Raw genomic sequence first — 14,620 nt, 5'->3', positions numbered from 1 at the left:
AGGGAGCTTAGAGACACATATGACTTCAGCCTCAAATTCAGTTCCATCTCTGTTTGGCCTAATAAATTAATCCGTAGCCAATGTGAAACGGCAAATGAATCGGGGGAGCCACAACACAAATGGTCCAGAGACGTTGAACACGATTGACACGATTTGACAGAGAAACCTGTTAAAGGACTAGTTCTGTTTTTGTTCTGCTTGTCCTGAAAGCAGATATAATGTTAACCTGATCTACTGCATTCAAGAGGAGTATCTCAACTTGGTTATTACTGTAAAATATTTAGAAATAAAAAAACAAACAAAATTAAGAATGTGAGTTTAGACTGATAGACTTGTTCAAAATGACTCATTACCCTAAATAACACGACTATTCAGAATATCTCACTTACTTGGACAACATAAATAGCATAGACACCATACAGAGGCCTTTTCTGAGAGCTGTAGATAAGTGCTGTGTCAGAATGAGGATTTCACATGTGTGGCCAACTGTATGGATTCCACAGAGTGAGTAAAAATCCATATAATTACCAAACTCTCACAGAAATGGAATCACTATCTAACTGTCTGATTCGGCCTTGCCAGACCTGATGTCTGTGCCTCTGGAGAGATGATGCCATGATTAATCACCGTGTTTAGGGTTTATTGCATAGTTTAACATGCCATATTTCCTAAAGTGAATCTATCACAAAGGAATTAAATCTGAGCTTTCTATTCCTGCCTACTCTATCTCGAGCCATGGCAGGGTTGTCACGACACAAACCAGATGCAACAGATCAGCTATTCTTGGATTGTTTTTCCCAGTCTGCTGGTTTGCTTGTGCTAAAAAAGCGCTCTCTCACCAAAAAATATCCCTCGTGTCTGGACAAGATGCTATGTATGTGGCCATGCTGTTGGTACATTCAAAGCTGGACTGCGCCAGAAAAAGGCTGTTTAGGAAACAGCAGAGCAGAGCAGCTTTCTGTATTTTGCAATGATGAGACTGAGAAAAAAAGCTTAATTTAATCATATTTTTTTTGTGCTTTGATGCCTAATTTTGTTTTTCCTTATTAGTGTAGATATTACAACATATTGTGTTTGAATGGATAGGATAAAGGCTGAGAGGCCACGAAGATTTGATGATGGAGTAGCTTTGATCACCTGTTCAGAACACGACTCTCAAGGTACAAATCCCTCTACAAAAAGGGTCGGGATGCTGGGTGAAATAGAAATAAAAACAGAATGTACTCTGTACTGGGAGTTACAGTTACAGTTGGAGGACGTAGGTCACATTTGCCAAAACTGTGATCTTTATATTTTAGTCTAAAAGTGACAAAATTACTAATTCAAGCTCCTCTTCAGTGAGATGACAAAGTTCTTTGTGTTAAGTATGACAGCAGTTTAGACTTCCAGATTTAATTTGGATAATTCCTACTTCTGACAGCTTTTTGCAGTGCAGGCAGAACAATTTGCCCTTTCAGGTTCTTTGTTCTCACATCACTAATGTGGCTGAACAGTTGTTGAGCTGAGGTTTATTTGAGTTTTTAGATGGAACTGTGATAGTGGTAAAAACCTAAGACTCTTGTCTGTAGGAAGACAACACATTAGGTAAGTTTGAGGTTATTATGTTAACAAATTATTGAGCCGCCGAGCAAAGGCTGTCTTTGCGCAATTCTGTCTTCTATCGACTGTGATCATCAACTCTTTGTAGCCAATGAAGAAACACAGTCCATTGTGAGTCTGTGTGACCCAATACCTTCGTCCTACCTGCTTAACCTATGCTGACACACCCAAGTTAGCTATTTAGTCTCATGTCTTTGTGACAAGCCAGCCATTTCCCTGAAAACAGTTGCATGCAGTTTATCCACAAAACTACCAATCTTAGAATTTAAATGATGTATTTTCTTCTTTTATTTACACTTGTACACTTTTCTAAACAAAAATGTTTCACAATGCGCTGTTGTCATAACATACAGGTAATGGAGATGTCCAGTTTAAAATGGGTGATGCTGCGAACATTGTTGTTTCTGTTTGGACACGCATAGAAGTCTAAATGCGCTGCTGGAACTGGGAAGCTTGTGGTTTATATGGTTTGCAGCATCAGCAGCCCATCCTGTAACGAGGCACCGCTCTGACACTCTAGCGCGTTGACCCGAGGAAAAAGTGGACCCTGTATCACCTGCTTAATTCTCATTCTGACCACGCGAGCAGGCGTGCACGTACGGGCGCATTTCTTTTTACTGGTGTGTCACTGTTTGTGTGATGCAGCATATATGTCTCTCGTGTCAGAGGTCTGTTTGTTCAGAAGGTAGTGTTTAAACCCTCATCAGGATTTCTGCTGCAGTAATGGATGTCTCTGGTCCTCCTCCCTCGACACCCCCCGCATATGTGGAAATATTATGTTACCCGTTACCACTCTCATTTTTGTGCACCGCTCACCAGAGCATCGGACTCCGATTTGCAGCTAAGAAAACAGCATGTTTCTTTTTTTCTTCTTCTTCTGAGGTTTTGGAATTGTGGCCTGGCTTGGTGTTCTGCCCAACCTGCCACCACTGGCTGGCTTTTATTGGAAGCAGAGCTAAGTGTTTGTTTTCACTGTACTGTTGGGAGCGAGAGATGGGGGGTACCTTGGTCTACCTTTGAGTGGGGCCTCTGGGATGCGTGCGGAGTAAAAATTGCCCTTTGCACACAATGGATTGGCAAGCACGCCATGAGCCAAGACATCACAGCTCGAAGACCTTGGATTCCAGTCTTAGCTTTTCTTTACTTAAGCACAACACGATGAAGACTTAACAACCATCTTCCGTGTGGTTAGAGTGACTAAAATACCAAAGCAGAAATATAAAAGAAGCTGGCGATCTTGAAGTTTGACATCAGGCGGCGTTCATTTATTAACTTCAACAATGTGCCTCCCTCTGCAAGGGGTGAATTTTAGCAGAATATTAACCTTGTGTATTTGCTGCTTACTTTTTAACACATGCTGTGGACCACAGTATTCTTTGAGAACGCTTCCATGTGCTCTGTAAAAAAGCTGGATGTTCATTTGAGATAATTGAGCGATAACCCTTTCTTTAGGAATTATTTTTTTTTCTTTAAAATGAGGGTTGTGTCACCACAAGTTCAGTGTTCAGTTGCAATTCTTCTCCATATTCCAAATATTCAGTACGTTTTCCTCATCTTTCATATTTTCTTTAATTGTGTAGTTTTTCCATCACCTGGAGGACATCATCCAGAATGGAAGGGCCCAGGTCGAGACTGAATGAAAAGCCACTCTCCTCGTCCTTCTGTCCTGTAGATAAGTCACAGCTCTCTGTAAATTCTTCATCCCTTTCTGAACTCACACTGCCTAGTACAGGCCTGTGAGCCTGATAAGAAGCAGCATTACTCCCTCCTCGATACATTTCCTCCTCCCTTTCCTCCTCGTCTCCTTCCCTATTGTCCAGCAGTGGCATAGAGCTGCATTTCTTCCTCTTCTGATCCACAGACCAGTCGGGGCTCTGTGCGCCGTCTGTCTCATCCAGGTTCAAACGAGGGGGCTTTGGAGGTGGCGAGCAAGCTAGTAAGAGGTTCTGCTCACTCTGGGAGCTCTGAAGGAGCAGGCCGTGGCCCATCTTTAGAAAGGAAAGATCTCCAAAGCTGTCTCTGTTGGCTTCGTTTCCAACGTGAGAGATGTGGCGGAAATCACCCAGTGGTAGACTGATCATGTTGACAGAGAGCACCTCCCTCCGCTTGGTGTTCCTGCTGGGCCAACGGGCAGAGGATGGTTTTCTGTGCAGTGATGTTCTAAGTGGCATGTTGACAGATCGGGTTGAGCTAGACTTCGCTCTTTGTCTTCCTCTGCGTTCTCCCTAGTGAAAAAAAAACAAGAAAAGAGACAACAGTGGATTAACAAATGCTAGTATGGTACAGTGCTGTGCTTCCACTTATTCAACATCTGTCAGTTTGATGAGAAACGTCAGCCATTGTTTAAAGACTGCACCTGTTGCATTTGATTTTAGTTCAGTGAAATTCTACGTTATTTGGCAGCCAAGGGATGTTCCAACAATGCTTTGAAGCCTTCATTTATAAATATTTACTTTCCAAATCCCTGTTTCCTCTCAAAAGTGCAGGTGTGGTCTGATGCATTATCTCCAGAGGAAGCCCATTCATCTACTTCGTCTATTAAAGACTTCCAGTAACAAAAGAAAGAAAAATGCAATCCCCAAATGGAAATTGCTGTCCTGCATACAGCGTGTAATATGTCTTCACACTTTGTTTTGGGAGAATGGGATTGTTTGTCGGAAATACTATAATCGGAGGTTTGGAACAGGCGTTTATTGTTTCCTGAAAACACGGAGAACTCGGAGGCGTTACGGTTTTGCTGTTGTGTAGTGACTTGGAATGTGGAACTTTGCAAAGTTAGAAACTGTTATTCCATGAACAACATTGCACTTAGACGCTATATTCTAAATGCAGTAAGATGTTTTGTAACAGCTTTTGGAGGCTTATGTAAGATTTGAATTTAATTTCCACCAGCTAAACATAAAACATCATGCTTGAAATGAAGCGATACAGTAACCATTTTGATTAAAGTCCAACTTAATCCAACAAAACGAAGGGAAACCTTTTGTATTCCGTGACCTGCAATCATTTTATTGGCTGAAACAGAACTTGGTTCATCAACTCAGGCGTGTCGATTAGATAATCTACTTAGCGTTTGAGATTTTACAGTCTCCCAACACCTTTGCCCACATTAGATCTGTGTTCGTGACTTGAAACACTCATTCTGTAAATTTGTAAGCCACTTCAGCAAACAGGTTTTGTTGGCCTGTAAAGGTTTTATCGGCACTTTAGTAGCAGCAGGAGATTGGAGAGCATGGACACAACAGCATTCCTTTCCAAACATGTCAGTTCGACCAAGGAGGAGTCTTAGGATTTCAGCCACGAGTATAATGTTCAAGAAAGGCTTTATGGCCAAGTAAAAACTAAAGAAATTCATTAAAACAGATTAGCCAACAAACAGTGTCAATTATTTTTGTTTTTGGTAGCGTTAATGGCAGATCTTTAAGACACGGCTTTATACTTAACGGCAGGTTAAAAGACACTTGTAATTTCATGTAGTTTATCTGCTGTGACTTCCATCAATAACATGGATAAATACTGAGTTACAGCTTACCTGTCTTGCTGAGAAAATAGAGGATATTAAAATCCCACACATGCACGGCCGTCTCTGTCAGGAATCTAAGCTCCGTCTACCTGCTCTCTCTGACAAGCTCTTCCTTGACATGATGGGGCTTGTCAACTGTTACAGGGAAGACCTCATTACTCAGCTTTGAAACAAGGAAACAAAGTGAGAACAAGTTGTCTACTCCTCCATGGTGAAATAGTATCAAATTTAATATCAAATTGTTGCATTTAAAAAAAAAAAAAAAAAAAAAAATAGAGACTGTTGAGGAACAGTTGCTTACCTTTCTCTGCTTGTTCTTGAATAGTTGATCTTTCTCTCCCCTAGTAATCCTCCTCAGTGTAAAGTCCCACTTGTGTGGCAGAGTGCTTTCTAGGTGTGTTGATGTTGAAAGTCCTCTTTGTGTGTATGATAAGCCAGGGGAAGTGGGAGTACAAAAGACATCAAGGTGGAAGCTTTACCTTACTTTTTATCTCAGCTTTTCATACTTTATATTTAAGGTCGTTCCACTGTAGTCGTCAGATTAGATCATCCTGCCTTTGGACTGACTCTGCCCTTTCAGTCAGAAGTGCTGCAGTTAAGTCTTGCTGGTTGATTGGCCGCGCCCTTCACCTGCGGGAGAGCGGGCGCAAAGCGGGAGCGGTTGACCATGTGATTTTTAAAAATTTTTTTTTTTTTAGAAAGACTGAAATGTTACACAGCTTATTTCAAGAGTGGGAGTGTGTTTGAAAGAGTGGAAGGGTGAGAGAAAAAGGTTTGTGAGTGTTCACTGATTGTGTGGACAAAAAGGAAGTCATAGTCTGTGAGCAAACAGGTCAGCCACCCAAAGGAGGGGGTTAACTGATCTCTAATCTCCGTGGTATTGTCCTTCTGCTCTGATGATTTCCTGATTTCCTGCTTGCTGTTGGCTTGTGTAAAGCCCCACAGTCCAGCCCACTCCACAGGCTCTTCTGCCTGACTGGACTGACTGACTATAGCTTTTCTATCTATGTAACCACATCGCATACAGACATGTATGAGCAGGGTCGCTGGATTTCACAAGAGAAATTACTTGTTGCGTTTCCAATTCTCACGCCTCCGGCACGTTATCTTTGCCTTGGAATGCAATAGCAGTACATTACTGTAAACTGTCACAGCAGCAAACCTTTTCCTTTCCCGCTCTGTGTGTGTGTGTGTGTTTTTAAAAAAAAAAGAAATTCTGTTGCGCAAGCAGTCGTTATTACTCTCGTTGATTAAACTCTTCTCTGTTAATTTAGATTAAATCTTATCTCTTAAAAAACTAATCACAGCCTGTGTTTTAAAGAGGATATAATAAAATCCCCAGCACACCGTATAATATCAAATATTCCCAATATGTTCCAGCTGAATGGAGGAGAAGACTCTGGTTTCTGTCCAGAGCTTTGCCTGGTTCGTTCAACTTGAATATGCAGTGCAAGGAGAACAAATTGTTTTTTTTCTCCGATAAACAATGCTGCCTTATCCCGACCAGACGCAATTAGTCACGCAAATGAAATTTTCATAACATTTACCTCAGTCTGAACCAGAACATTTTTGAACATTTCTCTTCTTAGAAACTCCTCCTTCCTCCACCTCCAACCAAAAAACTGCGTTCATGCTAGAAGATGATCAGTACGAGGAGCTGGTGTTATCTGTGGTATTTCGAAATGACCCCACAAAAACTGCTGTCTGACCAAGGTTGGGCTGGCTCTGTTAGTTGTGCTCTCATGCTATGTAGCCTCTGGGTTGATGCGTTTGGCCTGAACTGGATTTCTGTATAAGCCTCTTTTCTATGGCCTGACCATAGTGGGCAGTGTGGTTTGATGGAGCTATGCTGGGCCTGAAATCTGGGATGCTGCATGTTTTTGCTGTTGCAGAAGAAAAACTGTTTCCAGATATTGCTTTGACTGGAGCTAGAAGACCAAACTGAGGCTTTGGCGGATAATACTGTAGCCCTTTTTGTGTGTTCTCCAGCTTCCGCTGTGTTAAGGCCCTTAGACAACCAGCACTTAAACCGGATTTACTGCGTGCATCATCTGAAAAAAACAAAAAAAAAGCTGATAAATATGATCACTTTCAGCTTATAAAAAATCCAGGAATTACCAGATTCTGAAAAGCACTAAATTGCATCGGAAATGAGCATTGCACAATTTATTACTCGGCCTGGGGTAGCTGTCCCCTCGTCAGTTCTTGTGAGAACTTCCACATCCTAACTGCTGTTGTCATCGTCTCCAAAGTCTTAGTCAACAAGCTTTTTGGAGACGCTCCAACAGAAACTTGCCACTGTAAAAGGAAGTGCAGACACGCACTGGATGTATGACTGCGACATGACAGGGCTATGACACCAATATCCAGGTGGTACATTATGTAGTGCAGACTCATCAACACATGACAGACCAAACAGTAGCGTCTAATCAACACAATTAGGTCACACAAGGAGGAGGTGCCAAATCTGGATAACTGCAAAAGTATTTGATGAGGTAATAAGACAGACAAGTTACTCACAGGCAACGTTTTTCCACAGAGATGTGCTGTGATGCCTTATAATTTGCCTCAGGACACCATCCTACCTTTACAAATGAGCTAAGGGCTTTGTCCTACACGGGATATAAAGGGTTATGTCAGTATATTCACTCTAGTCAGAAAAAAGAGTCTTGTATTAGTTTAAGTGAATGTTATATTTAATTGCTTTAAGAAATCGTGAAAAAGAGTTGGTTTGTATGCAGCCACTTAAACTGATTCACAGAAGAATATTACGGGATGAAGGCAGGAGCAAAGCAGGTGTAATTTGTTTTTCATTAAAGAAGTGTGGTGGCTCTAAAGAGAACATTATAATGGCTTCAGTTCCTTAAAAGTGCATACGATTACATTTTTTATTCAGATTTTTGTATTGCATTTTTTAGGTGACCTAAACAAGTTTAGCTGTCAGCGGTACAATTATATTGGTCATTTTTGGTCATGATTTATTTTTGTTAAAACAAAAAAAAGTGTTGCATGTGGTTTGTTATTTATTGAGAAAACTCATCGTCCATTTATATTTGAGTGTCTTTGGTTCCAGTTTCTGTTTTGAAATAGAGTCTGGATTTTTGGGGCTGATGCCAATATCAATTCTTACAGAGTAAAATATACAGATTTTAGGGAACCGTTGATCGACCCTGCTCTTCCTCTTTTCAGGTCAGCTTAAACTCTGGGGTTAAGGCCTGGACTTTGACTCGACCTTTTTTTCTTCTTGAACATTCGTCAGTGGAACAACTTGTCTGCTTGTCCCGATGTTTTTCTCATGAATTCACTGGTATGACTCAGATTTTTTTAATTTATTTATTTTTTTTATTAATGATGGCAAGTCGTACTGGCCCAGAGAATAATACTGCCACCACCACACCTGATTCAGTCGTTTGATTGAAAACACCCAACTCTAACTTCACCTTGAAATTAACTGCTAAACCTTTAGGCTCACACACACCCGTGCCTCATTTGGATCGTATTCCTGAATAAGAAATGACCAAATTTGGTATTTTTGTCTCACTTCCTTATCTACTTGTAGGATTTATGTGAAAATGGGACGATGCTTTAGGTCAAATTTATGCCGGAATATGAAGAAATCAAAATACTTCAAACTTTCAAACATGGTGTCACAGGATTGACTTTTTCCAGTGAATGTGGTCGGTCAGTAAAGGGTGCAAAGGGGATTGTTTTCTGCTGGCACTGACTGGCTTAGTAATTATTTAATCTTGACTGTCATATTATTACTGTGTAGATTGTAAAATGAATACAATGTAAATGCATTCCTTTGGCTTTGTTTGTTCTATACATTTACATACTCCAGAGAAGGAGCGACATTGATATTAAAGCACATACTTATAAGCAGACATTTCAAATTCTTTTGCTAGGAACCTTGATTTTTATTCTCTTTGCTCGGAGCCAAAACTTTTTTTTTTGACAAATCCAAGCTTCAGACTGTATTTCTACAAATTTCTTTGCTTTTAACAAAAAATCTGTTGCAATCAGTGGGCTTTTCCAGGAAGGCTAGTATGTGAAAGACATAATTTTGCTCTTACAAAAATATATTGTTGGATATTAGAGAGGCCAAACCCCGACATTTCCCTTTCTCTAGGATCCTTAAGCCCATCCATCATAAAGAGAAATGCCAGGGCACTGGGAGTTCAGGTCTTTGCTGCCGTTTATTCTCTTCAGTGTTTATTTCTTTTACTTTTACAGATCTCAATCTCAGCCTCCACCCAGCAGACATCTATTCTGTTGAATACAGTCACCACCTACAGCCGCGTGCTCTCACAAGCATACATACACACCCAGCTAACATGGCACATCAATGCCCCATAAGCTTTTTTACTAAAAGTGACAGTCCACTCACATCTCCCAATACCTGTGAACAGTGTTTGTGCGCAGGTACAACAAAGCTTGCAGTTTTATATCGGGTCTGCGAATGCTGTATGAAACTATTGATTCTTAGATTTGGGATAGAGTGTAATATATGGCTCCTCATTTCTCATGAAGGATGGCTGTGGGATTTATTTTATTTTATTTTATTTTATTTTTATTTTATTTTTTACTTAATCCAGTTTTTGTTTTCAAGTTTGCCTGCAATATTCCGATGACATAACTGACTTCTGTGGTTGTCTTTAGTTTTTTCTTTTTCTTTTTCTGCTGCCTTTGGAGTTTCACTCAGACACCAGATGTGTGCAGGACATGTGTCCGCATAACGGGTTAAATGCAGGAAGTAGATTTGAGCCCTAATCTCTGTGAAGCGTTTGTTCTTCCCCAAACAATAACAGTGTAATAGACCAAACCTTTGGGGTTTTACAGTATGTCTGCTGAGTCTCATAATGAATGATGATTAATCCTGCACCATTAACGAAAGTTACGTTTTGTCTGCGCAGGAATTTCACCTTTGCTCCAGTGGTCCATGTGTAGTACCCCTGCCAGTTTGTTTAAGTTAGCAGGGGGGCTCTGGCATCCTCACTCATTCACTTGCTCATATAAAAGTGATCTCTAAACAAGTATTTGCCTCTCATAAATCACATACTCCCGAGTTTAGTGACACACGCACCATTCCACCACACACATCGCAGGCAAATAGTGCCTTGATTAACTTCACCGCAGTGCATTAGTGGTGGAAATGTTACCCTGAACCACAGAGCAGACTTGTTGGGAAAAACCCATTCTTTTCTTGGAACTCTGTCCAGTTACCTCTTGGCACAGTTGCCATCTACTTAAAGATATTAGAAGGCTGACGGTGTTAACGAGTAATCCATTTATCAAATACAATTTTGTAACCTGCCAGGCTGCATTACTAAGTGTGGATGGCAACCATTTTTGACTAGAAATGCTTTTTCAAGATGCAGTCTCATCGTACTCGTGTCCAAACTTGTTGTATTTAGCACATATACAGACACTTCCTCACTCACTTGTACTCACCATCTCAGAAGAGTGGTGTAATACAAAGCTGACATGACAGCTTGTGCTGGGGGAACAATGGGGCCACCTGCACTCCGACGTGATTCCTGCTGTGTATGGGAAGACACTTCAGTGTGTGTGTTAACACTGACGCACAGAGCTGGTGGTAATCAGAACTGGCCTGGGATCAGACTGGGTTTTTCTATGTAGAAGTCTAGTCATGTGCTGATTTCACATAAGCAAGCCTCGGCTTGTTTGTATGTATGCCTTCTTGTGTGTGTTTTATGACCAATCTATATCTGTGACGGCCTTCCTCTCTAGAAATTGGGCAGGGGATTGTTTTTTTTATTTTTTTATTTTATTGTTCTGTGGTTTCCTACTCAGCCTGGGCCCCAGCATTACACTGAACACACAGACACACACATGGATCTGCACAAACCAGTTACAGACTCACTGGCTAAACATGTACCTTATAAGTTAGCTCTCCAGGGAAGAAAACATCCCCCATCCCAAGAAGAAATGAGTCACACTGCCAATAAAGCACCTGTTAATGCTCCGAATTCCCCGTCATCGAATGCATAGTGCAATCTTCTGGTGAACACACCCTGTAGATAGACGGTCAGACAACTCCTCACTCTTGGTTTTTAGGTGTACCTAGTGTTGTGACCAGTAGAGGGCATGGCAGAGCGATGTATGTATTTGCTGTAGGGGAGGGAACATTTCCCCCATTGCTTGTCTACTTGCTTATGTTTTATTTAATTTAAAGATGCAGGACTCGTTTATTTACCTAATGGCGTTCGCGTGATATTTCATAGTTGCGTGTCAGACGAGGGCTTGAGCTCACATTGTTGGAATGATAATAGCAGCTTTCCTCAATCCAAGGGTGGAGTGGGGGGCAACTTCCTTTCACAGACCCTCTCCTCCATTCTTCCTCCACACTTCATCCTCTTTCTCTCAGCACATGGATAGTGGAGTCCCTGTGATGTTTTCCAGATGCCTCAGCATTGACAAAAACTTACCTCTTCAGATTGTTCTCGTTCCCTCCTGCCCAGTTTTGAAAGCACACACTCACTCTCTCCTGCAGCTCACCGTCTTGTTAAAGAGACACTTTCTTGGCTCAGAAAACTTCCTCGATATAATCCTATAAAACAATAGCTTTCTCTGAGGACACGTGGCCAACCTTCCTCTTCAAAATGGGATTTTAGTATCTGCGAGCGCTCGTGTCTGTCAAATGAATGCGATCATTCAGTGCTTTATTGCTTCTTAAGAGTCCTGTGTGTGGCATTTGCCACCACACATTTCATGGGCTGTGTGTGTACACGACATCTGGCCTGTGTTCCACCCTGCTTGATTAGGCATTAACCAGTGATTGCCCTCTCTCATTCCACCAACAGACAGCGAATCTATTGCTGTCGTCATCCAAGCTGCAACCCTTCAAAGAAATTCCATAAACACAGTGATAGGCCGGGCATCTGCCAGGTCTAATTCAAGCCCATATTTTGGGGTTTAATGACCTCATGCAGCGGAATTACCCTGTCACAGTTTCTCTGTGGGCTGCCGTCTCATGCACGTTCGCCCTCTCCTCATGCTAATGGTAACTAGGAGAAGAGCATCCGTCCGAATTTTCCCCTTCTCTGCACCAACATCCCTGCTTGTGAAAGCATGCATTAGGCATTGACTGCACTTCTTTCTCTCTGCATTACTTTGAGTCACTGATGTCATATTCAAAGCAACACTTGAGAAGTGTGTGAGCCTTAAAACTATGTGCTTCAAACTCATTTAAGCACATCGACCATGGTGGCCTGGAGCTGAGATGCTGCACTTAAGAACTTTGGTGTCCTGCCCGGCATGACACCATTTTGCTTTATGGTAACACGCAATGCTCCAGTGTCGAGATAAAAAGACACTCTGATTACAAACAGAATATCACAAGACAAAGCTACGTGAGGAAGAGCAAAAGACAAGAATATAGGAGAACTCAGAGAAAAAGCAGGATGACAGACGGATGCAGAGTTGGCTTCATTATCGACAAGTTTAAGACGTGTGGGTTAATAATTGTAAAAACAATACGATCGTGATCATTCCTCCCTCTGCTCTGTGAATAAGAGGAGATTGAAGCTGTGGTTGATTCCTGTCATAAAACTAATGAAATTAAATTAAATGTAAATTAAATGAACAATACGTTATTTATCCCAAAGAGAAATTGTAGAATGTTATATTATACTGTTTCACATCATATATTATATTATATGATATATAATAATATCATATAATGTTATATATTATAATATAATATAAAATCATTATTATATACTCCAGACATTTATTTTGGGAAAATACACAACATTACACCAGCATGTTCATCCCATTCATCCCAGATTTTGAAATGAGGTGTGTTAATTTCACACATATTTTAGATTTGAAACCTTCAAAAGTGTAAATGAGGAAACTGAAACTGTTTCTACCGATAAACTTGAACATTTTATTGTTCTGTTTTGCCTTTTTGTGATGATGCAGCATTGCCCTATCTCGTCTCTTGACAAATCTGGTGGCTTCTGGAGATTTTTTTTTTTTTTTGCAAGCCTCTAAAGCATGGCAAAGAATTCACATATATAACTGGGTAGGAACAGGGTTCAGATGGAGATTTGTTTTTATGATAAGGCCGTGACGGCCGTAACACGCACGGTGCATCGGTGTAATATATATACAGTATATGTGATTTACCCAAAATTCAATGTGATATATTTTCAACCCTGTTAACTGCTTTTTTAATAACCTTTCTTTTGCTGACTCGTTTGACATTGCATGTCTTTCCTGTAGGGTTCCCTGTCTAATGAGCGCGACTACGAAAGCATAGTGATGATGAGGATGAGGCAGGCTGCTGAGCGTCAGAAACTCATAGAACAAATGCAGAGAGAGGACGAGGAGGACGCAGCCGGGTCGTAGCACCAGAAGAGCCTTCTCCGTAGCATCATGTGAATATTAGACAATTACCTGTTTCGAGCTTTAGTTTCATAAAGCCTCTAATGTGTTTTTGTTATCATTTTCTTGACTGTAATGTGCTGTGGCAAAATAAAACTTTTTAAAAAAAACAACATTACATTTGTCTGTTTTAGTTATTGGTGTGTCATTTCCTCTATTTCTCTTTGATCAGAATGCAGAATAACTAATCAAGCTGCAGAGTTTACAAAAGTGAGGGCCCATGGGTCTCTGAGGTGGGAAGCCTGATACGCAAGATACGGTGATGAATTCGGCTTCAAATATAAGATGCTCACTTTTGTAGATCATTTAAGATGACCACAAAATGAACATGTTGTTCATGGAAGATTAGTTCATTGGAATCTCATTTTATTAAGATTAAGATCAGATTTATTGGTCATGCATACACATGAAATTTGTCTTCTGCTTTTAACCCATCCAGGTTGGCACGTGTTGACACACACATGCACATGCACAGTGTCACACGCTCAGAGACAGATGCCAACCTGGAGCGGAGGGCAGCCATTCACAGCGCCTGGGGAGCATTGGGGTGCGGTTCCTTGCTCAATGGCACCTCGGCTGTGACAAGTTGTTAGTTCCACCAAGTTTTGAGTGGCGAGAGTGGGAATCGAAGTGCTTTTTTTTTTTAGTCCATATTCATTGTGTTTTAAGAGCGAGAGACACTACTAACACGATGTAACTTACAATGTGATTTTTATCAATGACCCATTTTCTGTCTTAATCTGCCAAGTCACAACCTAGATACTCTGACCAAATGAGTTCTAAAGTAAAAATCATTATTTTCTGTTGCCTGCTTACTCATTCAGAAACTCTGTGAAATGAGAAAGTAATCCAAACCACAGACCCTGCGGTGTGACTACGTGGAAATTACTTCTACCCCATGTTAAAGCAGTAATCAGGCTACGATTGGAACACTAGGTAAGCTATTATTGGATTCTTGTGGCCTCGTGTGACGAAAAGTGAACATACACTGGAGACCTTTACAGATCTAGCGATTTAGATTATTGTTCCCTCTGGCTCTGTGTACAATATATCTTAAAGGTCTACTTTGGGCTCTGGAGGCCCTAT

General features: G+C 41.0%; 2 protein-coding genes across 3 annotated transcripts in view; one reads left to right on the top strand and one right to left on the bottom strand.

Annotated features, from left to right (window-relative positions):
- dnajc17 (DnaJ (Hsp40) homolog, subfamily C, member 17) overlaps positions 1–13,640 on the top strand; it is a 29,580-nt gene extending 15,940 nt beyond the window's left edge. The window contains exon 11 of the mRNA XM_075488108.1: positions 13,373–13,640. Within this exon, the coding sequence (XP_075344223.1) occupies positions 13,373–13,498 (126 nt within the window). The 3' untranslated portion in view covers positions 13,499–13,640. The remainder of the gene's footprint in view (positions 1–13,372) is intronic.
- On the bottom strand, positions 2,669–5,778 carry LOC142402573 (cdc42 effector protein 3). Of its 2 annotated transcripts, none has more exons than XM_075488109.1 (3): positions 5,424–5,778; positions 5,132–5,285; positions 2,669–3,824 (listed from the first exon to the last, which is right to left on the bottom strand). In XM_075488109.1, the coding sequence occupies exons 2-3, from the start codon at positions 5,171–5,173 to the stop codon at positions 3,168–3,170; spliced, it is 699 nt and encodes a 232-aa protein (XP_075344224.1). In that variant the 5' UTR covers positions 5,174–5,285; positions 5,424–5,778; the 3' UTR covers positions 2,669–3,167. The 2 variants fall into 2 exon arrangements, with proteins under 2 accessions (XP_075344224.1, XP_075344225.1); XM_075488110.1 differs by having other exon boundaries at positions 5,132–5,257.
- Positions 13,641–14,620: the final 980 nt, after the last annotated feature.

The sequence above is a fragment of the Odontesthes bonariensis genome, chromosome 17, assembly GCF_027942865.1.
Source record: "Odontesthes bonariensis isolate fOdoBon6 chromosome 17, fOdoBon6.hap1, whole genome shotgun sequence".
NCBI classification, from domain to species: Eukaryota; Metazoa; Chordata; class Actinopteri; order Atheriniformes; family Atherinopsidae; genus Odontesthes; species Odontesthes bonariensis.
The sequence above is the reverse complement of the archived record's forward strand: the minus strand, read 5'-3'. Positions and strand labels throughout refer to the sequence as shown.